The 26844-nt window shown below is 38.0% G+C and overlaps 2 protein-coding genes across 6 annotated transcripts in view; both read left to right on the forward strand.

The window, feature by feature from the left end:
* pals1a (protein associated with LIN7 1, MAGUK p55 family member a) overlaps positions 1-18403 on the forward strand; it is a 36418-nt gene extending 18015 nt beyond the window's left edge. For all 3 annotated transcript variants that reach the window (XM_066673396.1, XM_066673397.1, XM_066673395.1), the window contains exons 2-14: positions 1349-1898; positions 4821-5029; positions 10332-10409; positions 10615-10764; positions 10858-11019; positions 11273-11350; positions 11976-12159; positions 12290-12361; positions 12473-12544; positions 13283-13450; positions 15060-15262; positions 15353-15463; positions 15820-18403. In XM_066673396.1, the coding sequence (XP_066529493.1) occupies positions 1415-1898; positions 4821-5029; positions 10332-10409; positions 10615-10764; positions 10858-11019; positions 11273-11350; positions 11976-12159; positions 12290-12361; positions 12473-12544; positions 13283-13450; positions 15060-15262; positions 15353-15463; positions 15820-15996 (2148 nt within the window). In that variant the 5' untranslated portion in view covers positions 1349-1414 and the 3' untranslated portion in view covers positions 15997-18403. The remainder of the gene's footprint in view (positions 1-1348; positions 1899-4820; positions 5030-10331; positions 10410-10614; positions 10765-10857; positions 11020-11272; positions 11351-11975; positions 12160-12289; positions 12362-12472; positions 12545-13282; positions 13451-15059; positions 15263-15352; positions 15464-15819) is intronic.
* A 1581-nt stretch (positions 18404-19984) lies between these two features.
* Positions 19985-26773, forward strand: eif2s1a (eukaryotic translation initiation factor 2, subunit 1 alpha a). Of its 3 annotated transcripts, none has more exons than XM_066683283.1 (8): positions 19985-20210; positions 21048-21295; positions 21400-21479; positions 22082-22233; positions 22337-22443; positions 23372-23469; positions 23913-24056; positions 25910-26773. In XM_066683283.1, exons 2-8 carry the CDS (start codon positions 21055-21057, stop codon positions 26033-26035), a joined length of 948 nt encoding a protein of 315 aa, XP_066539380.1. In that variant the 5' UTR covers positions 19985-20210; positions 21048-21054; the 3' UTR covers positions 26036-26773. The 3 variants fall into 3 exon arrangements, with proteins under 3 accessions (XP_066539380.1, XP_066539390.1, XP_066539373.1); XM_066683293.1 differs by having other exon boundaries at positions 19985-20189; XM_066683276.1 differs by having other exon boundaries at positions 19986-20300.
* Positions 26774-26844: the final 71 nt, after the last annotated feature.

Raw genomic sequence — 26844 nt, forward strand, 5'->3', positions numbered from 1 at the left:
GGTTGTGTTAAGTGTGTACTCTGTCTTACACAGCTGACACTGTAGTAGGACCTTAAGGCCACTACAGAGCCTGTGAATGGACAAAGAAAAGAGTGTGTTTGAGGCTGTATGTTCATGGGTGGGAATTAGTAGGGATGTAATGCCATAATATTCCATGTCTTATTGCTGTATCTGGAGGCTTCAATATTATCTAATATTTTGCTGAGTAATGTCTTGCTAAGAATAATAAGAAAAACCATTCTAGTGTCCAGCCCTATTTTTTTTTCCTGGACTTCTCTGATTGAATAGACATGCATTTATAGATAAATAAATAAATATATATATGTGTGTGTGTGTGTATATATATATATATATATATATATATATTAATCTGCCTTAAAATAACAGCATGTTTTTATGTACTTATTTTTGTTACATCACAGTTAAATATATATTTTAAAAAATAATTTGCCCTATCATTAATGAAGTGTCCGAAATTATCTTTAAATCCCACTTAATTACTTGGCGATGTACCTCTTGGCGTTGAACCCTTGGCAGTGGTTGGGCATCCAATTTTTTTTTGTGTGTCTTTAAACCTGAATAATTTTCCATAGTATAATATTTGTATACTGAGCATATTGATATAACCAGCTTGTTTGCCTTCACCTTTCAGATACAGATTCGAAACTTTGTCATTACATGAAAGACAATTTGTCATTAACATGCTGCAACACATATAACATACAACATACTTGTACTGTATTGCACAAACTTGTATACACTCATATTACACTTAAGTAATTTATAATATCCCTCCAGTCAAAACACTTCTGTGACAAAAGATCTTTTAAAACCATTTGTTTTAGCCAGTGGAGCTTTATAGCGACTGCCTGATTAAAGTAACTTAATAAAGCACTGTAGGATCCTATATTATGGCATTAGCTTTCCTCTTGACTGCCCAACTGTACAGCTCTGAGGGTGAAGTTTGCCTTGCACAAGTAACTTTACTTGCATGATTAACAAACATTTCTAACCTAATCCTGCTTTTATCAGGGAGAATGTTATACCAAGCTGTTATATTAAAAATTTGCACTAATTTGACAAGAAATTTATATATATAAAAAAAAAGATGCCAGTATACCCTTCTGTTTATGTTCAGATTTATGGTGAGACAATGCATAGAAATAACTGTTGTAGGCTTATTTTCCAATGGCAGTATTATTTAGACAGAATATCTAGTCTAAAGTCTAAACACCAGTAATAAGTATTTATGTGACAGATTGGGAATTCTGATTGTTTGTGTTATTGTCATAAAAGTATACTTCTCAATATAAAGATTTCTAATTCTCCGTTGCTCCCCTCTTTCCAGGTGGCACTCCCTCTCTGGAGCAGTTGTTAACTCAGACCTTGTTGTCATGGCCTCAGCCTTCAGACCATGCAGAACTCGTCCATCCTAAGCCTCAAGCCATCTGCACACACACACCCACGCATACTACCACATGCCCGCAAGGGAGGCAGCACAGGCATGATGACTACCTCCCACATGAACGGCCATGTGAACGATTCAGATGACCGGAGAGAGGGCGGCAACAATGACAGCACGAGTGAAGCCCAGGAAGAGCCCCTGCAGTGGCACAGGGAGATGGCTGTGGACTGCCCAGGTGATCTGGGTGCCCGTACTCTGCCCGTCCGCCGCAGCGCCCAGCTGGAGCGCATTCGCCAGCATCAGGAGGACCGCAGGAGGAGGGAGGAGGAGGGCCGTAGCCGCCAGGAACTGGACCTCAACTCCTCCATGCGCCTCAAGAAACTTGCACAGAATCCCAAGGTGGGCATTGATAACCCCACCTTTGAACCAATCGAGGGCTCGGGGGGGACGCTTGGAGAGCTGCAGAGCTTCAGCGCAGCTCCAAAACTACTAGGTGAGTGAAAGTTATCTTTTAAAAGTGAAAATGATCACAAACCTGCCTTCAGACTGACATACATTTAAAGTTTTATACTTATCTTTTTTTTCTTTTTTTTTCTCTCTGAGACATGTCTGAGTTAACATCTGACCATCTGACATGTAGATTAAATATCATACCCACTATATACAAAATATGAGCATCAGTTGGTGTTTGCTAGGGGTTAGCGATATAGCCATAAACTAATATCATGATATTTCAGGGTATTTTGGCGATACAATAATTTTGGAGATGTGACAACACTGAAAACTACTTTAGTTAAATTTAAGAACACACTATTGCAACAAAATAAAGGTTTTGATAATATTAATTATATTAAATTAAATATGATTATTAATAACCATTTAATATTATTATTATTATTGTTATTTTCTTTATTTACCAAAGTGCACAAAATTTAGTATGTGCATATAAACAACAAATGTAAACAAATATACAAAAAGTAACCTTAAAGCTTCACAGTAAATAAAACAAATACAGTATAGTGGCTGTGCTGGGCCAGTGTAGTTTTATCTGCGTGGGTTAGAGCTAACTGGCTGCTGAACTCTTCTAACAGCGTTTTTGATTTTCCTCGTCCTCAGCCGGGTGCTTCTGCTCAAGGAGGTGAAACGGATTAATTGTGTTTCCCCCTACTGTTGTTATCGGCATCTTTCATTTCTTGCATAACACTATGGTTTATTGTACGTCTGATATTCTGTAACCACACCCCCTCCACACGACTGAAGTCACTTTACTTTTTTTTGAGCAAATTCCTTCGCCTTTCCACCATACTTCACTGTGCCTAATCACTCATGTAAAGAACATATGCCGTATTATGGGTAACTTTATGACATTAGGTATCACTGTTGTCACGATATAGATTTTTTTTTATCTTTTTTAAAAATTATGATGTCATTATCGTGAACAATACGATAAGGCACAGCCCTAGTGTTTACAACATTAAAAGCAAAATGAGGAACAAATGAAGGAGAAATCTGATGCATCAAGAATGCTACACACTGAGCACCTTTTTTTTTAAACTACCCCTTCTGAAAAGCTAGCTGTTGCCCAACTGTCCAACTCCCCCCTTTGGTTCAAAAAAAGCAAAATACAAAACAGGCAGATCATTTTAGAAGTGGATTTGAATGCTGATTGTTCTGATACTGGTGAGCAGAAGGGCACTTGACCACAGATACCAGCAGACATGAGTGAGCTCATTCTTATCAGAAGTAAAGCAGACCCGTGAGTCATATCACTGATGAAGAGCAGTCAAGAACCAAGGAAAGACTTGCCTTGAAAGCAAATGAAAATGGAGACCGTATATGCTGCTTTCTCGTTGTACTTTGCCTGTGATTTCTGTGACTCGTCCTGTCTGTGCTTTCACCTCTTGTTAATGTACTTTCCTATAATGTCTATTAGTACTCTTGAAATTAAATAAAATATGGCAAAGTATGGCATGTGAAGGCATGGGCTTCTCAAAATGTTCAGGCTGACTAGCAATACTAGCTGCACTTTTGTCATGGCAAGTTGATGATTGTCACAGGATTAAATGTTTTCCTCTAACAATTTACTCACATTCAGCTAACCTCTAATCTCTAACTATACCAACATTAAATTCACAGGTAAGATATGAAATAAAATTTATATCAAAACATTTCATGCTAATATTTTTGGGTTTCTCATTATAAGCACTACACTTGTATTTAGTTTGATACTGGTATACATCTCAGTCTTATCATAAGTCTCTTTATGTATATGGATATTTCTTGAGCAGTAAAGCACACTTTGAAAATACAAACATTTGTATATAGTTTGAACTGGACTGCTTTTTTTTTTTGTATTTGCGTGTTTAAACTGGTTTTCTGCTCTCTTGTGTTTGGCTTGTTTGAGGGCTGGATACACGTACAAACACTTACTAACAGTTATAATCAATGAATCAAGGGTGGTCTTATTGGAAAGGACTTCATCTCCTTGGTGAGGTATGTCAGGCACTGACCGTGGGGAGCTAGTATGTGAGGAAGTTAGTAAGAAAAGCAGGAACTCCATGTTTCTAATGAAGGTCAAGGAAGAGGTGTGAGTGAGTGAGTGAGAGACAGAGAGAGAGAGAATTCCTGAGAAAGGGAGCAGAGGGCCATGTGAGGGGGAGCTTAATTAAAAAACTTCTTATGAGACATTCTGACTGCACTGTTTGGCCACTTCCGCAGTCTGATTTATTTTCTTAATGCTTCGTTCTTACTCCTTGTGAATTATATTTTTTTAAAATATTTTGCCCCATTTTCCCTTAAAATATCGTATTACTGCCATTAAAAAGTCAGAACACTATTCCTGGGTTTTAGATCTGATTTTAAAATAAATAAATAAATAAATAAATAAAAAGCCTCCCACTTAAGTAAAACTCATACAAATAAACTCCCTCTTCAGCTCCTCCTGTGTTAAAGCCTGTTCTAACGCATCATTCCAGAGAGGAGAATTATTTCAGAGGTTAATTTAAAGGCAGTCAAGAGAAAGAGAGAAAAGACTAATAATTAGTTATATTTCTTATTAGCATATGTTTATTTTAGTTTTACTTAAAGCCTGTTTGGTATTTAGGCTACTCTTTATGCAGTGGCAGTGAAGGCTTGTTAATAAATGGCATGTGGAGAACCAGCATCTGTGTTCATTTTTTTATGGCTGAATGATTGAGAGGTATGTACTGTTGTTTCTTTGTGAATTCACTAACCACTTTGTCCAACATTGGAATGCGTAGCTGCTTGTTCTTAGTTGCGTGACAAATGATTGTTTTCATATTTAATTCATATTTAACAGAATCTAGGTTAAAGTTACCAACATTGTCTGATGTTTTCCTGCCTTTCTGCCTCTCTCACTCTCTCTCTCTGTCTCTTTATCTGTGTGTTTAAACAGAGCTGGAGGACCTGCTTATGTCTTTGAAGCAGGTGCAGCACTGTCTGGGTGACACTCAAAGTCAGGAGGACGTGGAGCTAGTGCTGCAGCTGGTGCAAAAGTCTGACTTTCAGAAGGCTTTCAACATCCACAATGCTGTGGCTCTGCACATGAATCGGCCGAGTCCTCCCTTTCCCCTCACAGACCGTGCCCAAAGCCTTACACATGAGGTCAGCACTTTTTCTATTATATTTTCACAAGGAATTGACAGGTGTTTGCCAGTGAATGGTTACTTAAGTTATTAAGTGCTTTTGTTAATGGATATAACAAGAATGATAAAAACCCAAATAAAGGTGAGACATTGTGCAAAATTGTATAAAACACAATGCAGTGATTATGCAACACATTTAAACCCTATATTTACCTGGAAAAAAATCTGATTAGAATGGACGTTGAAACTGAGAAATGTGGTGTGTATCAACCACAGTGTATAGCATTTTCTCTTCTTTCAACTTCAATTTAAATTCACAAATGTGGAAAAATTATTTGTAATGTATAAAAATATTTTTTAAATGTGTAGAAAAGGTTTTCATTTGTAAATTAAATGTTGTGTGTGAATCAATACCTCTCTAATGGCTTGAAATGTGCCAAACCAAATATTTTTGAGGTTCCAAATATGACAGTGGGCGTTTTTCAATGTGGAGGATTGTGTGAATCTTTTTGCAGTTGTGGATTTATGACCCTGTTTTGACAGCCAGTTGATGGACCAATAGGAAAGCTTTAGCTGGACCAATCAGATCGCGAGGTTTGCTTAACTAGTCAGAACAGTGATTTGTTGCTCTCAACCATAGTGCTTTTCCACCAAAAGAACTTTGGTTCTTGAACCGGTTCAAATCCTGATTCTTGGAACCATGGTTCTTTCCAGTGAATCGCCACGTTTCTACACATTTACATGCAGATGATGTATTCTTGGTTCCCCTCTAAATGTTGGCGAGTTCAGAGCCGAACAGCTGAGAAACAGAACTTGAAACATAATGTGAATGTCTATTTATTTATTTATTTATTTATTTACCTACCTACCTACACACCACATTGAAAAACTCCCACTGTCACATTTCAAACCTCAAAAATGTTTGCTCTGGCACATTTTAAACCATTTGAGAGGTACTGAGTCACACATTTCTCTTTTTTCCACATTTGTGATTTTAAATTATTATTGTCGTTGTTTTAAATTTGAGCATTCCAATACATTGTGGATTTGAATTTTACGTGTATGTAGATGCTCAAACACAGTTACAAATTCCATTACATCTGTGAGTATTGTTTTACAAGCTCAAAATCTTCCATAGTAAACAGACTACTACAGACACTACGCTTCAGTTTTTGTCCATTTTAACACACTACACAACCCAAAACTCCCCAAACAAACACACAACTTGTGTTTCCTATGAGACACATAAATATGTTAACAAATGCTAATATTATTGAAGATTAGATATATAATGAGCTATTGTTCATTATCAGTCTTTGCATTACAAAAAGCCATAAAAATATAAGCATAACATTTTTATTGCTGCATTAATGCAGAATCCAGTTCATTTGAAACAACTTTTAATTAGCCTTTGCCTCAGCCATTTAAATTTTGTTTGAAGACTTAAAAACTTGTGAAGTTATCTGTGTGTTGACTTGTCAGATCATAATCTTTTGAGGTTAGCAAAAAGGATGATTCCTTCTGTTTTTGGTCTGTGTAGATGTCTGTGGTCAGTATATACCAGATCATTCCTTAGGATAGTTTCTAACTACCTCACAGATAGGGTTCAAAGAGCAAATCCTCTCAGAGCCCCTTTTTGTTTCCAGGGGGTGCCCTCTGGGCTCAATTTTAGGCCCAACATTATTTTGCATATATATTAACGACATTGAATCCTCTGTTGTTGACTAATTTATTCATTATATGTTGATGAGTTTTGTTATGCCACTGGTCTCTCCCCAGAGGCAGTAATCAGTTCACTTTTTCAGGGTTCAACAAGTTTTTCGACACTACGTCTTCTGATAAAGCAAGGTCAAATGATTTGGCAGGAAGGTCACTGTACCCCAGCCTGACCATGATATCACTACAGTATTATAATAAACACAATACAAATACTTTGGTATCTGGTTAGACAGCACTGTCATTTTCAATCCACATTAACCGATTACAACCTAATGTTAAATCTAAAACTGGCTTTTTGTATAGTATACTACTTGACTCAGTCACTCTGCTAAACATCGTTAATTCCAGCGACTATCCTGCCTTTGTTTGATTACGCATATGTTATTTATAGGTCAGCTTGTAAAAGAACTCTTCAGAAACTGGACGTATTGTACCCCTCTGCCATTCAGTTTGCCATAAATGCTCTCTTTACTCCCCTGTCAACTGGCCGTCCATATGCATCCACTGGTACACACTCATTTACAAAACCCATTGTGTTCATTTGTGTCACTTGCAGATTTCACATTCTGCTTTTAACACTTGTGCTGCCCATCTCTTCATATTGAATGTTCCTAAAACAGATACAGTCTTTGGTCTGTCTTCATTTCAATCAGCTGCAGCCAAAGACTGGAACTCACTGCAAAAACTGATACCAGATTAGTTTTATTGTTGTTTTTGTGTTTTTTGTTCTTTGTCTTGTTGCCACTTTCTAAACACTTTGTTTCTAAGCGTTTTCTAGAGGCTCAGTTGACTTACTTGGTTAAATAGTAATTTTTAAAAGATGAATTGCAGTAGAGTACAGTTGGAATCAAACTACAACTGACCCCTTCTGTGAGTGCAGCTTGTTGGAACAAGTGATAACAGTGATGTTTGAATAATGGTGTGCACCAAATAAGTGGACAAAGAACCCAGAACAGTCACACAAACCAAATCTCCACAGTCAAACCACAGTCTTAATCAGTGTATTGTGTCTCTAACAAATGCATGACTAAATCTGGACACGAATTCTTGGGTATTTTTGTCAGCAGATTTAGAATGGTGAAAAACAAATGGTGTCAGAATGAAACTCTGGCAATGCCACTTGCTGTCTTCCTTTTCTACAGTTTATGAAATTAGTATCAAGCAAAGGGGTCCTAATGTTCCTCTACAAAAATAACAGAAGCACATTTATGCAACAGTGTAACTTTGTACACACATTTTTTTTTTAAATAAATGCCATGCCCCTTACCTGGTGTTTGGTTTCAGCTTAAGGTAAAATTTAAGTTCAGAGAATATGAATCTCATAACTGATCTACCCTGAACAGGAGCACTAATTAAATAGGGTTATTGGAGAAAGGCCTTTTGCTTGGAATCAGTGTTGTGTGAAGTGTTAATGAGAGGCAAATAAGCTTGCTCTTGTTGTTGTTGATCTCCTTCCTTCTTCTGGTGGACAATAACATGCACAGTACAGCTCTGTGCTGAGACTTCATTAGGGCCCAAACCCACTGACCTGAACTAGCCTCTCACAATGCAGCCTCTCTCTCTGGGTCAGGATAGCCACAGCGAGAAGGCCTGGCTTAAGTGCTATTTTTGTTTATCAGTGGTCAGCGTTCCACACTGGGCCAGGGGGAGACAGCAGTGAATTGGTGCTTTTAGTCTTGTTTCTTGACACCACAAGCACAGACCTATTTTTGTTACTAAGGACATACTTTTCTTATTTGTCTTAGTTTGTTGAAAACAAGAAGGCCAAAACCTCAGCTTGTCCACATTACTTCTGTTTATAGGTTACAGGTAAACACTGTCTCTTTGTCATGGCAAACACATCCTCAACTTTTCCCATCACTGAATAATCAGCATTGTTTTAGTCCAAAATAAGCCGTGCTGGATAGTTTCCACCATGTTGCGTTTTGACAAAAAAAGTGAACTTAACTAGATCAGAGTGGAATTATTGCCTTTAGCATTTTTGGCTCATTCAAAACTATGAACTGTGCATAAACAGCTTTAGCCAATGTTGGACTGAAAATATCCCCTCCTGGCAACAAATGTGGAAAAAAATATTAATAGTGGCATGCACAGTTAATTCCTGTTGAGAAAAAGGTACATAATTATAATAGTGTGCATTGTGCTGTTGCCTACATCTTTGTATGTTCCGCCTTTTTTTTCGAAGTCACTCCCCCACTGCTCACATAGTCTTTTCTCTGCAACCTACCTAAACCCTCACAGCACTGACCTCAGTTCTTAGGTCATGCCCTGTGTCCATAAGCATTTTAAGGAACAAAAAGCAACAGTTTTCAACCTCTGTGATCTCTCTGATGCTTTCTAACTTTGATGCAATAGAAATCTGATGAAGTGGATAGTCACATGGTTTACATGTTAAATTAACTTATTAAAAGCTTTTGAAACCCAGCAATGGTAGCATTGCAACTGGAGATGGGTGTGCTGAAACAACACTTCAGCATTAACGACATATTTATTATTAGTTTTCTTTAAAGGCATAATTAAATATTGGGGGCACCGTGGCGCAGCAGGTATTGTTGTTGTCACATAGCTCTAGGGAGATTGTGGGTTCGAGCTCCACTCTGAGTGACTGACTGTGAGGAGATTTGTGTGTTCTGTCCACATGTGTGGGCACACAGTCTGAAAAATACACGTTGGTAGGTGGATTGGCGATTCAAAAGTGTCCATGGATGTGAATGTGTGAGTGTGTGTCACCCTGCGAAGGACTGGTGCCCCCTCCAGGGCCTGTTCCTGCCTCGTGCCCAGTTATTGCAGGTTGGCTCTGGAGAGCCGTGACCCTGAAATGGATACAGCAGTTACAGACAATGAATGAATGATGAGTAATTAAATATTTTGGTCTTTAATCCTGTTTTCTGTTTACCAGTTGTTAGCTAAATTCATGTTTACTTTTTCTCTCATCCCACTCTGTGGAGAGGATGTAAGAATTTTGCAGATGAACATAACATAATGAATTGTTCAATAATCATAATATTTTCACACAATGTGAAGGACAGCTGCTGTGTTTATTTCTGTGTTGTATTTCTTTGGATGATATATGTTCTAAAAAAACTACCTTGCGCCCAGTGATTATGGGTAGGCTCTGGACCCACCGCGACCCTGTACTGGATAAGTGGTTACAGACAATGAATGAATTAATGAATCGAAAATAGGAGCTTGAGCTTTATTCACTTTATCTGTTAAATTCAGTTATATTCCATGCAATCTATAATATATCTAAAATAATTTCCTTTTAAGGTTTACCAGTAGCTTACGTTTGGTGTAAGATCTTTTATTAGCAGTTGTTTGGTTCAAAACATAAAATATTGAAAGTACCATTCAAACAGAATTCAGTCAAAAAAAAAATCTTGTGGGTGCGGTTTTTGAATCGATAATTTCCATCATATCTAAAAACAATTCAGCTATTTATACACTGCATACTTTCTTATCCATATTTCACACTTTTCAAATATTTTACAGATTAATTTCCTCTGATTATACCTGTAGAAATCTTTTTTTTTCCCCACATTTAGAGCCTTTTGATTTTTCCTGGAAAAGTAATTAATTGTCTGTGTTGTTTTGTCTTTAAGGTCCAGTCAATGCTGCACAATAGTTCACAGAAAGAAGGACTGGAACTCAGCAACCTGATGAAAAGCCCTCATTTCCAGGTTTTTATCCATCATTTTGCCCTAGCTCTGTAGGATACTCTGTAATACTCTTTAACTGTAGAAACACTCTCAACTATATTCTCACCTCATTGTTTTAAGCCTCATGTCTGATCATCATCTTATAGAAATGCCTAAATTCACTGATGTATTTAATGCTTCAGCACTTCCATGATGTGTAAAAACATTTTCCCCCTTCTATTTGTAGGCCCTCATGTTGGCCCATGATGGTGTGGCGGAGCAGGAGATGCAGCCAGAGCCCCTCAGCCCTCTCGATGGTCCTTGTGAGACAGTAACACAGTGGGGAGGAGAGACTGTCAAGATTGTACGCATAGAGAAAGCCAAGGATATCCCACTTGTAAGAATACACATTCAGTATGCTCCACAGTGAGTTATTTTGTCCTGTGTTGACATGCTGTGATCCAATCGAGATGTGTGTGTTTGTGTATAGGGGGCAACTGTGAGGAACGACATGGACAGTGTGATCATTAGTCGCATTGTCAAAGGAGGAGCAGCAGAGCGCAGTGGGCTTCTCCATGAAGGGGATGAAATCCTGGAGATCAATGGAGTTGAGATCCGTGGGAAAGACGTCAATGAAGTTTTCGACATCCTGGTGAGGGGAGCTAGCCCTTAAAACTCTGTTAAAAGAATTCTGGATGATAGTTAAATTATGTATCACTGTATTTGTTAAATATGTCACATTAGCCTGGTGTCTGGTGATATTTAAGATTACATAAAGTAAAAAAAAATTTTTGTATTTAGTGTATTAAAAGTGCAGAGTACTTTGAGGATACAAAAGCATAGAATTCATTATATACAAACTCTAACACTGACCCCTGTTTGGTAAATGATCTGATTTCCCTCAGGCGGAGATGCATGGCACTTTGTCCTTTGTTCTGATCCCAAGTCCACAGAGTAAACCTCCTCCGATTAAAGAGAATGTGGTAAGATCTACACAGTGGATATTAATAAATTCTTTAAAAATTCCTAAATGAAACACATAATTTGTTTCCAGACTATGAATTTTACTTGTTTGGTGTATAAATAAGTTTTAAATCAATTTGTTGTAATGTATAATTGAAATTTAAAATTCAAACATTTTATCTCTCTTTTGTCATTTTTTATGGTAAAAAAAAATAGGTTTAAAAGTAAGTAGAAGGAGAGGGAATTAACTATATTCATTGTGAGTTTCATCAAGGAAAAAGCACTGCAGAAGCATGTTCTGTTAATGGGGAATAGTATTGTATCCAGAAGTACGTGTGAGTTCTGGTTTAGACGATTTAATTTAAAGATGGTGATTTTGATGTTGGTGACTGTTAAAGTAGCGCATTAATGCTCAGTTTTAATGAATTAATTTATTTTTAATAAAATGATTGTCATTTTTGTTTATATTACGCAACATTGACAAAAGAGCAGGAGAATGTTTGAATTTTTAGTTGCAGTTATATATTACACACAAATACTTAACACCCATTTGTTCATCTAATGTTTAAACTATTTAATCAGAGATTATCTGTCTCTTCTATTTTTTCCCCACATTTTTTTCCTGCTTATTTTTTCTACTCCCAGATCCATGTGAAGGCACATTTTGACTATGATCCTTCTGATGACCCTTATGTACCTTGCCGAGAGCTGGGCCTTTGCTTTCAAAAAGGGGACATTCTCCACATCATCAGCCAGGAAGACCCAAACTGGTGGCAGGCCTACAGAGACGGAGATGAAGACAACCAGCCTCTGGCTGGCCTGGTACCAGGTAACCGAGGATATGTGCATTTATAAATGTTTGAAAATGGGAAATCCTCCTGGTGTCACATTTCATTTCTGTTAAATATTAAGAAAAATGTGAAGCAAACATTTGCTCAATTTATCACAATTTAATTTAGGCAAGAGCTTTCAGCAGCAAAGAGAAGCCATGAAACAAACGATAGAGGAGGATAAAGAGCCAGAAAAATCAGGTTAGCATTGCTACACCCATACTAATCTACAGAGTCACATTTCTACCAGCACAATGGCTTTTTCTGAAAACTGTCATTTTTCAATACTTTTTGACTCTATCAAATGATTAGGAAAGCTGTGGTGTGCAAAAAAGAACAAGAAGAAGCGGAAGAAGCTGCTGTATAATGCAAACAAAAATGATGGTGAGTTAGCTCAATTTTCTACCCTCATCACATTGAATGCTTATCAGTAAGTTCTTTTTAACACACTTTAGAAAGTGTCTTGTTCAGGTGTAACATTAAACCTGCAGTGTAATTTCTAGGACTCTCACAATAATTACATTATCGATGTATTGAACAATATATGGATACTTCCCCAATAGTTTTTGCTGACCACAATTTTGCCCATTGTGTTTACTTGCGTGTTTATTTGCATAATAAATAATATCACGTTTTAGCCGGTCTCTCTGTTCTGAGGCTGTTATGTGGATTTGTTTGAAAAACAGTAATTTTATTTATTGAAGATATTTATTGTTACACTTATGTAGTGCCTTTTTGGACACGCAAGGACATTTAAAAATCAACATTGAACATTGCATTCAACACTCAATCAACACACACACACACACACAGGCAACTTTTTGCAAAAAGTTAATTGCTCTTTAAAAGATTGTAAGTGCATTATTATGTTATTGAATTATCATTTTATCAGTGGCATAAAATGGTCTTTAAAATAACATTATTATAATTTATTTCTGGGACAATATATTGACCAAAAAATTGCTATTGTGACAGGCCTAGCCATTTCAGGATATGTCTAGTAACTGTAAATTTACAGTAGATTAATTGTGTGTGGTTTTTTTATTTTCTTAATCACCAACTAGTTTTTCCTCAAATGACAGTTTTATAGATATTTCGGTTTTAACACAACTGCTCTTTCAGACTATGACAACGAGGAGATTCTTACCTATGAGGAGATGGCTCTATACCACCAACCAGCCAATCGCAAGCGCCCGATTGCTTTAATCGGTCCCTCAAATTGTGGACAGAATGAACTGAGACAGAGACTCTTGTCTAGTGACCCAGACCGATTCGGAGGCGCTGTTCCTCGTGAGTATTGGTGATAGAAAACTGGTTTTCTCTTGCACTCTTGACATTTTTAAGCTTTGGTTTTTCTGTAAGAGACAACATCTTTAAGATTAATGAAAACATCTATCTGGCTTCAGCACGCTTGTCTTTAGTGTTTTCTGCACAAACTGAAACTACAGCAAGAGCTGCATCTCAGTTCAGGGGCTTCATCCTTCGAAGGACACGGTCTGTGGAGGTCTGTCTTTCGAAGGCTAAAGTGAAATGGGACAGTCTACTACAACTTCTACAAATTTCCTGTTTGACTGCTGTTACCGTCACTAAACACTGCCCCTGTTCACTCCTGGACCTTAAAGTCAGAATCTTTAATTTGAAAATTTAATTTGATTACAGCTGAAGATGAAAGTGTTTTATTATAGTGGATTTCACTGAAAACATATAATTAATTAATTAATAGAACGTTCTCCTGCTGCGTTTATTGTTATAACACCTTTGGCTCTATATGCTGGTTTTTGGTTTTTTATTGTGATAATTATCAGGGCACCCTTTCATTTTATTTTTTCACAAAAACCCAATGACGATAGTAGATATTGGAGTCTTTTATTGAGGTTAATTAATTCAACAAATTCTCTCTCTGCTCCTCATCTTTCTCATTTTTTCAGGCGTGCTCTCCTCACAGTAATTGTACCACAAAATAAACTTAAGCAGTAATCATTTAAGTAAGTGATTGTGTAAAATGGAAAGGCTGTATTAGTAACCACGACAGCTTTCTTAAGTGAACAGATCTCAGTAGCACTCCCCTATAAACAATATTTTACAGAAATAATCGGTATGTGTTCTGCTTCAGCTTCAGTCGCTGTGTATTTACTTCAGACCAGTGTCGTTTAACACCGCTGGAGATAAACAAGAGATTAAAGGGTTAATTTACAGATTAACATTTCACTACAGTTTAAAAACTGCTCCTTGCTCCTTTTTCCTTCTTAATATTTGTATCAATAATGATTTGATGTTGAGTACAGTTCGTTTAAGCACTGTTCGCTCCTCTGCTGGAGCCGCAACATTCTGGAATCCCCGCGGCATGCAATGAACCCTGGGATATCTCGGCTGGTGAAGGATAGTCCGGTTGCATTCTTCATTTTTTGGGAAAAGACGCATTTGTCGGCCACATATGAAGGAGCCTCCGAAATGGGGCAGTCTAGTCGCGCCGCTGTGATGTAATCGGTCTACAAATGCGCCCTTCAATGGATGCAGCCCCTGAATTGAGAGGCAGCTAGATTCTGGGGCTCCATTACCCTGCACAATTTCAACTATTTCCAGCCCTGCTTCACGTAATACACATTAATCAGATTGTGCAGCTCTTCGTGAGCTGGATCCGTTATGTTTGGGCAGGAAAACATTTGAAAACACACTAGGCAGTGGGTCCTCAGACAACAGCTGATAAACAGTGAAAGATGAACTGTAAAAGACTGTTTAATTTTGTTGGGGTATTTAATTAGAAAGTTGGGTGCAGCATAAGGCCGTATTGTAATTATAATTGGGTCTAATAGTTGCTCATTCCATCAGCAGTGGAAAAAGTATATCCATCTTCATCTGCTTTCCCAATATTCACACTAACACACTACTTTCTCAACAGACACCACACGGAACCGAAGGGACGGGGAGGTGAATGGCCGCGATTACCACTTTGTGTCTCGTCAGACCTTTGAGATGGATGCAGCGGCCGGGAAGTTTATTGAGTCTGGAGAGTTTGAGAAGAACCTCTATGGCACCAGCACAGACTCAGTCCGACAACTCATCAACAGTAGCAAAATCTGCCTCTTGTGTTTGCACACTCAGGTAAGAGAGGATGAATAGAGAAATGACACTGATATTGAACTGTTGTGATGGAGATTAAGCTAACTCTGATTGACTGCTTTTTTTTTTCAGTCACTGAAGGTATTGCGCAGCTCAGACCTCAAACCCTACATCATCTTCATCGCACCACCATCCCAGGAACGACTCCGTGCACTCTTAGCTAAAGATAACAAGAACCCAAAGGTAAAAGAAGAGTTTTTTTAAGATGCTAAACATACACCCTAAATGGTTTAAGTCTGTGTACTTTCAAGAGTAAAGGGAGAGATGTTTTTGGAGATTCAGTAAAAGACCTTTGAAAGTTAAACATCCACTGCTTAATGTAAGGATTAAACACAAATATTAAAGGTTTTTGCTAGAATAATTTCCCCCCAACCCAAGAGCCACATAAATATTATATATTTAATAAAAGAGCATAAAATTCTGTCTTTCTTCAATTAGTTCTTAGCCTTGTTGGACAAAAATGTTGTTTGCCTTACATTACATTAATATATTACAGTCTCACTTTAATGTTTTCCTCTCATCTCATTCTCGTTCTGAAGCCTGAGGAGCTGAGGGACATCATAGAAAAGGCCAGGGAGATGGAGCAGAACTTTGGCCACTTGTTTGATGCAGCCATAGTCAACACTGACCAGGACAAGGCCTACCAGGATCTGCTGCGCTTCATTAATAAACTGGACACTGAGCCTCAGTGGGTTCCTTCATCCTGGCTGCGCTGAAGTGACTGTTTATAAACATACACGTACACACAGACAGATGAAATGGAGCGGACATTGCTGTGTGGTTTAGTGAACTGCAGGACTTGTCGTCTGATTTGTGGCTATTTCAGGACAGTATATCTACACTTCACCACAATCTGAACACACAAATCATTGCAAATGCTGGACAGGACAGTGTTTTTGTTTTTTGACACACTACACTGGGGGTATTTTTACTTCCCCCACCCCCCTCTAGATGGCTTCTTTTTTTGTTGTTGTTGTTGCTTTTTTTTTCTTTCTTTCCTCCCCCCTCCACACTAAATTAACTACCCACATTCCAGAGGTATGTAAGTAAATTACCTGCACTTGGTAGCTGCAATACAGTTTTAGTTCTATACTGCTTTTGATGACTATTTATAATTGTAAATATGCCTGGTGTATTTTTTAAACAACGTCGAAGGAAAATTTCTAAACGGTTGATGGGAGAGTATTTGAATATTAATGGTCTGGTCTCTTTTTTGGTATGAGGGTTTGCAGTGAGTCAGCTGGAAAAATTACCAAGAGCTGCTAGAGTTAGGTCTACTTTAACTGTTAGATCACAGTTCTAGTAAAATGTGATCAGGTTTCACTTGGGCATCTTGAGAACAGCAGTTCTTGTTTTTATGGCACAGAAACAAAAACAAAGTTGTACCAAGCAGTCTCCTCTTAAAAGGTTCAGTGAGATTATCCTCCTGACCTGGCTTCTGCAAAAAAAACTCTCCCTGTCGTCTTTTTTTTTTTTTCTTTTGAAGGTTATCTCTTGTCTCTTTGGACTGCTTCCCTTTTTATAAAGTTTCCAAAATAGTTTTTTGTTGTTATTGCTTTGTTTTTTTCCCTTTTCTCATTTGAATGTCATTCCACTGGCTACTTCTCAGAGATTATTTTTGCTCTTTTTCTGTAGTAGTTTAATCGGTTGGAGTAGTCTTCTTATGCACTGCAAGTTTGCAAAAATAGGCTGTACTTATAAAGGTATTGGAGATATCATTCATGTGCCTGCATTTAAATTCCCTAAAGACAGGTAATCACTGGCCTGTGCCTCGGTACCTGCCTGAAGCTGTGATTGACAACCACTTTTTTTTTTTTTTTTTAAGAATTATTCATCTCAAGGGTCAGTCATTGGTAAATCTCTCTCCTTTGACGTAGATGAAGAGTCTCTTGTGATCTGTTGCAGAAACTTGGTGGACTCTGGCTCCACCCCACCTGAAGAACACTAACTACAAAGCTTCCATGCCACATAAGAATAAAAAAAAGAAAAAAACACCAGAGTGGAAAAGTGGCAAAACCCACACCTCGATCACTCAATCATCCCAAGTGGCTCAGATTTGCCTTCTGTGGCAACCAACACTGTGATTAATCCGCCTAGATTTTGTGTGATTAGTATCAGGTTAAATGTGTTTATTTTATTACTGTGTGTGTGTGTGAGGTTGTGTGTAAGGTTGTGTGAGTGTGTGTGTGTGTGTGTGTGTGTGTATTTTACAGTGCAAGTCTATGCTTTCTGACTCAGTATTCACATGCACTTCCAGAACTCAGAAGTGTGACTAGTATTGTAAGCAGTATTTGACAGCAATACAGTGATGTTCATGTACTGAGCATAACCAGCCTAGTCTTAGTACTTTACGTAATTTAAGGTGATGTTTGCTCTCTTTCCTTTATTTGAGTAGTTGCAAAACGCAAGTCTAAATCCTGTGCTGTAGATGAATCTGAATGTCTTCTTTACTAGCAGGTGTCTTCTGGTGTTTATTGCCCCTCCCCCATATTATACCTGTGAAGCTCAGAATGCTTTCTCATAACGTTGGGTCGATCAAAATAAATAAAAAAAAAATACATTTTTTAAATTTTCAAAAAAAAAGAAAAAAAAAACACAGGTTTTATGTGAACTACGCAACAAACGACACCAATGTAATATGTACATGACTGGTGTGTCTTCCTGTGTCGATTTCATGAGCGCGTGTTCTGGACATTCTGCAGTTTAATTATGATTGTAAGGATATTGATTGTTTATATTTGTAACAGTTTAAGGCAAGACTGTCACTGAAATGTGGAGTGCAGGCAAGTATTATGTCCTGTGACCTAAGCACACACTGGAAACAGCTTTACTTTGTGTTTTTTTTTTTTTTTATTAATATCACTCTGTACTTTGAATGCAACCTATATATTTTTATGTACAAAATAGATCCACACCAATTTACCCACTTTAGCCTAGCTTTACTCCGTAATACTGGCCCATGTTTTGTGTTGGCTCTGGCTGGACTGCAGCCAGTCGACATGGGGTCTAGTTACATGCCAATTAATTGGAAGTAGAACTAATGAATGTAAAATAAGAATCACTTTTCTGTCTGAGAAATCTGTCTTGAGTTTTTTGTATGAATTATATATGTGAATTATTAAAATCCAGATTGATAGACCTTTTCTGTTGTTTGTTTTATAGATGATGGGGTTGGAATTGTAATATGGGTAAAACGTTTCCTGTCGTCATATTAGCTTACACTCTAAAATAAACACACGTTATTTAAGATGATTTTAACACAACAAATCACAAATAAAAGTTCTTTCAGTCACAACTCAAAAAATTAGAGAAAGACTTCAAAAATCATGGGAATTAATTTTATTTTATTTATGTTTTGTAGCTACACTTTTTAGTCTTTGTGACCAAAACAACTTTCATTTGTTGTCACACTTTATCCCTGATTAGAGTTCTGTTTTGCATGTAATTAGACCTTTTTAAATTTGTACCCATTTTTTTAAAGGCCACCCTCCACTCTCTTATTTTAATTTGTTTTACTTTATGCACTCAGTGTAGTGACTTCTTACACAGTTTTGATGGCATCAGAGAGAACAACATATACATAAAATTTTCATAAGTCATAATAATGAAAGTGTTTCTCATACATACGACTTGCCATCAGGAGAATGACTATCCTCATTCTCTCAAGAGAATTAATTGTCATCATATGTACCTTAGGATAATTGCAAGAAAGTTGCTGATTAAAATAACTAAATGGATATTTATTTGTCAAGTGGAGGAAATGGAATGAGCTTGTTTATTAGTGGTATATTTTAAGTGTCGCAGTCACACAGCTCCAGGGGCCTGGAGGTTGTGGGTTCGATTCCCGCTCCAGGTGACTGTCTGTGAGGAGTGTGGTGTGTTCTCCCCGTGTCCGTGTGGGTTTCCTCCCACAGTCCAAAAACACACGTTGGTAGGTGGATTGGCGACTCAAGTGTCCGTAGGTGTGAGTGAATGTGTGTGTCTGTGTTGCCCTGTGAAGGACAGGCGCCCCCTCCAGGGTGTATTCCTGCCTTGCGCCCAATGATTCCAGGTAGGCTCTGGACCCACCGCGACCCTGAACTGAATAAGTGGTTACAGATAATGAATGAATGAATATTTTGACAGTGCTGCAGGTGCATGCTTTCGTCTGCAGGTGGTGCGTTTCAGCGTTTTGAGAAAATATAGTCACGTATATAGGAGACTGCAATTCGGGACATAGTCGCATATTTACGACATTTTATGCGACAATATCACAATCATAAGTGTATGGGTAATTACTCATTACTCATGTAACATAGAAAAAGGCATAATGCGAATTACATAACATAGGTTGTTATTCCAACAAAGGCAAAAAGTGTTTTATTACACTTCTTCCCCTAAGCAATGCGTATTATTGGTGTCCTACTTTAGCTTTAACTCTAACGAGAACATTTCTTTCACTTAACGGTATTTGGACTCATTTTCAAGAGGTTAATACTGAAAAGGACATTTCTCTAGCCATTATTTGCTTCGATATTTCAGCAAATAATTAATTAGTAATGTTATATTCTCCGTAAATAAAAATAAGACCGTGGTATTAACGGTTGGTAATGACGCCTGTAATGAGGAAGAGTTTTCGTGTTCCTGCCGTATAACACGGGGCACTGATGACGGTTTGTGGCCGCTCACAGTTACGGTGAAAAACTGGTTAGCGGTGTGATTTATTCCGCTGCAGTAGACGGCGCTGTGAGAGGTTTATTCAATAAACCGCTTCTTTTTCCGGCTGAGGTTCATCCATGCTGCTGAGTCCGATAACTGCCGTTACATTTTAACCGTTTATTTTATTTCTGTTACAGTTTATCACCTACGGAAAACACTGTATTTAACTCAGTGCCTTTACAAGTATCTCCTCTAAAGCTGTATCTCTAAAGTAAGGGGGAAACCCGTATTTGTAAGTAATCTAAAGAGAAACGTGAGAAATATCCAACCGGCAAAATCACTCATTCAGAAGCTAACCGAGAGGAGTGAGCGATTTAAACCGGTCAGTGGCTGGAGCAGCGTTCATTAACACCATTAAACACACACATTACTTGTTTTATACTCTGCAGTTTAAAAAAAACTGTTGAGTGAATATAAAAGGGCTTAGTTGTGATGAACGCTCTCCGTTTAGCTGAGAGAGACGATACATGTTTTAGTCTAACGTTAGTTTCTCGCCGTTGTTACTGTATTATCACCAGCCAATTAAGGTTCATCAGAAACATTTTAATTTAAATATTTACAGTATTGTCTGCTTTTTCAGGCGGTGGTTATTAGGAAAGGCGTTAAGTAACGATAAAGTGGTCTAAAGTGCTTTTTTTAAGTGGCTAAAATGTATTTTTTCCTGAGAGACTCAAGGCAAGGGGTTTAGATTCAGAAACGTTTTTTTTTTCACTGTGTACTGGATTGTACAGGTGATATATGTAATTCGTAAAATGAAATATACATGTATAATTCTGTCAATATCTTTAAAATACTTCCAAATCTTTGTAATTGTATTAGAAATGGTTTTTTGGATTTCAATAGATGATTTCTTTAAGTACGTAGAGTAAGCTGGCTGAATGCTCAGAAAAGTAACACAGTTAAAAAAATAATAAAATAGGAGACACTTAAAATGTAGTGGGGCCTTCAGTGCTGCTATGTACCTCAAAACACTGCGTTGAATCTGCTGTTTGGATTTTACACCTTTTCTGAATATTTGAGGTTAACTCATGATTAACTCCTAACTGATTTTTTTCCTCTTCTCTGTCAGATCCAGGATGCCTGGTCTCAGCTGTAGGTTTTACCAGCACAAGTTTCCTGAGGTGGAGGATGTGGTGATGGTGAATGTGCGCTCCATCGCCGAAATGGGCGCCTATGTGAGTCTGCTAGAGTACAACAACATTGAGGGCATGATTCTGCTGAGTGAGCTCTCCAGACGCCGAATTCGCTCCATCAACAAACTCATCCGCATCGGCCGCAATGAGTGTGTCGTGGTCATTCGAGTGGACAAGGAAAAAGGTGGGGACTTCACTTACTGGCCTTTACCAGCTGTTTTTAATGAGAATGTAATATGTCATATACACTTACCTACTAATTTTGTGTGTTACTGTTTTAATGCACAGGTTATATCGACTTATCCAAAAGAAGAGTTTCACCTGAAGAAGCTATTAAATGCGAGGACAAGTTCACTAAATCAAAGACTGTAAGAAGACCCCCAGCTGAGTTTTTATTTTATAACTATTCTGCCATTTGGTGACCTGGAAGATCTACATTTACATTCACAGAGCAAGTAAAAGTGGCCCAAATCCAATCTGATTCTTCATATGGGACCCGTGTGTTATTTGTGTGGCTGTGTAAACAGCAAAAATCGCACTGACTCTGATTTATTTATTGAAGTCGGATCCATATCCGATCTGTGGCAATGCGACTCAGTTGCGAACAGTTAGTTCAGAATTCACTCCGTGGCTGTTGAGCATTTTTGTTTTAATTTGAGGCCCTGGTCAAAGCATTTTCATTTAGTAAAAAATATTGAAAAACTTCTAAATCCAGGTTCCTATTCAACACGAGAAGAACGTATTTTTCAGTAGTTTTTACCCATTTTTTTATGGTCCATGTCGGTATGAAGCTGCTCAAATGCATATCATGGAAATATTGAACACATTTTTTTGGCACTCATCTCTTTCTCTTTGCGAGAGACCCAGGAAATGTGTGCTTTTTGTGAAAGAAACGAAGTCACTTTTTACCTGCTGAATGAACATAGCCTACATACAATTTGTGATCTACAGTTAGTTTTATGTTTTGCAGGTGTACAGCATCTTGAGGCATGTGGCTGAGGTTCTAGAGTATACCAAAGACGAGCAGCTGGAGAGTCTGTATCAGCGAACAGCCTGGGTGTTTGATGAAAAGTACAAGCGACCTGGATATGGAGCTTATGATGTGTTCAAGCAGGCTGTAGCGTATGTGTTTTATCCTAGTAATCACTTTGATTAGCTCTTATAGTTTGCATCTTACTACCTGCTACAGTTAATTTTTATTCTGTGTGTTTTTCTTGGTTTGCAGGGACCCATCCATTTTGGATATCTTAGATTTGAATGAGGAGGAAAGGGCTGTTTTAATTGACAATATCAACCGAAGACTCACTCCACAAGCAGTCAAAATCAGAGCAGGTACTACTTTTTTCCTTTAAAGTGTATATGTGTGTGTGTGTATATGTATATATATATATATATATATATATAGATAGAGAGAGAGAGAGCGCCTCATAGCTGTGAGAACAAAGTTGAGTGAAGGGTCTTCTGAGTATTTTGTCTTTGTTTTCATCCTTCTTCCTCTCTCTCTTAACCCAAGCTCAGTGCTAAACTCAACTGTGGTGGGCTACTGGGCATGTTTTTCTCCACCTGTTTTCAGGCTGTCAGTGAGCTCCCACAGCGCCCCCTCGCTGTGACTCACTTAAATGCACAAAAATGTTTGGCCATGTTCTTAAGGACACAGAACAGAAATTTGACACAGCACACACATGTCATAAATGCAGCCCTCGTTTTGAGACACCGTCTCACACCACATTTTTAAATACCACAGTGTACAGTATTGTCGTTATACTGCCCAACCCTACTATTAATAATCACAATGCTCCACCCATATTTGGACTCTCCATGGATTAAAAAAATGCTCTTCTCCTCCAACACCTCCAACGATTTCAGCCTAGTCAACTAAAAAGTTATGAAATGAAGCCTTAGATGAGCCTAAGATGCTTCAAAATCTATAAACAATGAAGCGTGGCGAAGCTAGTTTATTTTGTCAGCTTTTTGCCTTGAATTAGACAAGACCAGTTCCATGAAGCTATGGTTAACTCTGTGCCCCTAGTGGCACTGTGTATGCATGAGTTAGCAAGCATGTTTTTTTTTTTATTATTGTTGTATTATCAATGAACAATAGGACAGTATTTATTGTCATTATAATATGTCACAATATACGTTTTGTTGATGTTTGACATTTGTTTCTATACTGAAATGTGCTTTAGGACATGCTGATAAAATGTCTTTCATATATAATTTTTTTCCATCTAAATGTAATATTCTATTTTTTCCCCCTCAGACATTGAAGTTGCATGTTACGGCTATGAGGGCATTGACGCAGTTAAAGATGCCTTGAGGGCAGGTTTGAACTGTTCAACAGAGGCCATGCCTATCAAAGTTAGTTCCTGTTGCAATTACCATGCTTGTTTTTCATGAAAAAAAAATAGCACGTTACACACACAAAAATGCAGTTGAGGCCTAAAGTTTACCTACACCAGGCTGAACTCACTGAGACTCAGATTTCACAGCTCCACACATTTCATGTCACCTGTACACTTTGTGTGTTAGTTAAATTTGGGTTTGTACATTCTTTTTCTTTTTACTGTGAGATTTTAAATGGATCAGTGGTTAACATACATTTCTTTAGTATTTGGTGGCTTAGCTTTTAATAGCTTAATTGCCTTGATTTAAATGCTTAGTGTAGCATTGCACATGTTTCTCATAAAACTTTTTGGAGTTTTATTCAATGCCTTCTTCATAATCAATGCTGATACATGGACAGAATCAAATGCAAAATAAAGAAATTACATTTTTAAACCAACCAGTAATGCTTGTTACAGATCAACTTGATTGCTCCACCTCGGTATGTAATGACCACAACTACACTGGAACGCACAGAAGGTCTTTCTGTACTTAACCAGGCCATGGCTGCCATCAAAGAGAGGATTGAGGAGAAGAGAGGCGTGTTTAACATTCAGATGGAGGTGAGCTGTCCTAAATCTTTGGTGTGGCACAATCTGGGATTCTGAGGTTTAGTTTTGTCTTTGAAGATTTGGTTATTTTAATTAAAATATATTTAAATAAAAAAAAAAATACCAAAAAATATCTATTTATTTTATTAGTGTGCATTCTTAGCCTTTTTTGCTTTTTTGTAGCACAAAAAGTATCATATCTAGGGGGGAAGAAATTTGAAATTCTGATAATGCAAATAATGTGAGATTTTTCACTTTCAGCACATTCATATAATTATGAGTCTTATATTAGTGGAACCAGACATTCTTCATTATCTGTAGCCCTTATCCAGTTCAGGGTCGCAGTGGGTCCAGAGCCTACCTGGAATCATTGGGTGCAAGGCAGGAACACACCCTGAAGAGGGCTCCAGTACTTAACAGGGCAACACACACACACACTCACACCTACGAACACTTTTTTTAAGTCACTACAAACGTGTGTTTTTGGACTGTGGGAAACCCACACAGACATGCGGAGAACACACCAAACTCCTCACAGACAGTCACCCGAAGCGGGACTTGAACCCACAACCTCCAGGTCCCAGGAGTTGTGTGACTGTGACACTACCTGCTGCGCCTGGAACCAGACAGTCTAGAGATATTACTGAACAGTGGATGTGGAAGCCTGGAGTATCTTGCACATATAATCAGCGGTCTACGTCTAAACACTTTGGCATTCCTGAAACCAAACAAATTTCTGGATGCGTATCCTGCTGTAGCCTCCTGCCGTTTCACATGTCCTCACTCCCACTTCAACATTGTGTTAGCATTTTTTAATTCATTATCCAGCAGAATGTACTGTAAAACAAATTCGACAGAGGATATAGTTTGTTAAAGGGCATATTATGAAAATAATCTTTTACAGTGTATTAGCACAAATTTTGGGTATCTGCAGCTCCGCTGACACTGGGGGGGTTTCCCTTTCTCACTGTAGTTTCTTGAAACAAAGCAATGGACCTGTGCTTACGTGGGAGCGCAAAGACAAGGTCAAATAGAACAAACCAGATAGAACGAGCACAGAGAAATGTGTACTGACTAAATATGGAAAGATGGAGAACTAAGGAAAAATGTGTGTTTTTGTTCTTCAGAAACTGATCGTTCTGAACAGGGCTGTTGAGATAGGGAGAATGGTGCTGTGTTTGATCCTTGGGGTATTTTGACCAAAGCACATCACACCGCGTGTCAGAAACTGCGCCGTATTCACTATATACTGCACTATTTTTGGGTTCCTCCATTTTGTACGAGCGTCTGAAAACCTAGTGCAGAATTCTCAGTGCACTCAAACAATCCCACAATGCACCACAAATGTTATTGTACGAAGGTTACATGTACATTAGTGGATAGCGGATACCCATAATGCACTGTGCTGTTTGGTAAAAACCTTCAAGATGTAGTGTCCGAAATCGTTCACGTCCCTCCTGAATTCAGTTCCCTATGATAGTTCACTGTATAATGTGTAACATGGAGAATAGTGAATAGGGAGCCATTTCAGACACGGTGACAGACTTTTCATTAAGACCCCAGGGAACTGGGCTATAATATGTACCCTTTTAAGTGAAGAGGAACATGCTAACAAAAGCTCAGTCCATGCAGTCATGTTGCAGACTGCTGTGCTGTTTTCTTTTAATAAGAGACATGAGCATCCATGATTTTGGGAATTTTTTTTTTTTTTTTTTTTTTTTTTTTTTTTTTTTTTTTTTTTTTTTAAGTCCTGGGATCTGAATCCAGTCCCCCAGCAGAGAGGAACTACAGGAAGTTTTATTACATATTTTCCTTTTATAGCTAAGTGGATAGCTCATTGTCTTCTATCTGGCATTTCCTTTCAGCCAAAGGTTGTGACCGACACAGATGAGACTGAGCTGGCCCGGCAACTGGAGAGACTGGAGAGGGAGAACGCTGAGGTGGATGGAGATGATGATGCAGAGGAGATGGAGGCAAAGGTTGAGGATTAGTCTGGCAAAAGACTGTTGGGAAGACCAAATTAGCTGACGCATATTTTTTTTTAAAACAGGACTGAACAGTATCATTGCATCACACTATAAACACCTGATTGAAACTGAGGAAATGGACATGTCTCAGGGGGAACATGAAGGCAGATTTCATTCTGCCTTCAACAATAGCAGGTAATGGCTTTGGACATACTAGTGACTTTGTGCTCAGAAAAAATATATGTACTCCACAAGCATTTTTTTCATGACAAATAATAAGTGAAGAATGTGATTTATTATTATTTCCATGAAAGCATAGGGTACACACCTGTACCATAGAGTGTTTTAAGAAGAGTGTATACTATTACAGCACCAGTTTTTTTCACAGCTTTGGGACGTTTAAGTGGACCTTCTATACTCAAACTTGATGAAAGTGAGTTGTCCCTTCTCAGGAGCTTCTCTTACAAGTCTTAAAGTCCTTCAGCCAAAATAAACACTCAGTTTGGAGGTCTCAGGCTTATTTTAGACACGTTATGGTCAAGTCAGATACCCCTTGCTTTTCTCAGAGAAACGCCAACTGTCCATTAGTTTCAGTTTACGACTTGGACCACGTACATGTATAAGCATCATTTTTAACAACCAGTCACGTGCCAGTTGTGTGGCTTTACTCCTAAATCGGGTCGGGTAAACAAGAAAAACTCAGTGCCCTATGTTCAGTTGCCTCGTCTCTCACACAGTGAAAGGACATTTCAAATAAATATTTTGGAGTGAATTTTTTTTCTGCTGAATTGATGTGTGCTTTTGTCTTTATTCCCAATAATCTCCTTTTACAG

The sequence above is a fragment of the Hoplias malabaricus genome, chromosome 1 (assembly GCF_029633855.1).
Source record: "Hoplias malabaricus isolate fHopMal1 chromosome 1, fHopMal1.hap1, whole genome shotgun sequence".
In the NCBI taxonomy this organism is placed as follows: Eukaryota; Metazoa; Chordata; class Actinopteri; order Characiformes; family Erythrinidae; genus Hoplias; species Hoplias malabaricus.

Coding starts and splice junctions, on each gene's coding strand:
- eif2s1a (XM_066683283.1), top strand. CDS start 21,055: ATGCCTGGTCTCAGCTGTAGGTTTTACCAGCACAAGTTTCCTGAGGTG. Junction 22,444..23,371: donor AGCAGTCAAAATCAGAGCAG/GTACTACTTTTT, acceptor TTTCCCCCTCAG/ACATTGAAGTTGCATGTTAC. Junction 23,470..23,912: donor CAGAGGCCATGCCTATCAAA/GTTAGTTCCTGT, acceptor TGCTTGTTACAG/ATCAACTTGATTGCTCCACC.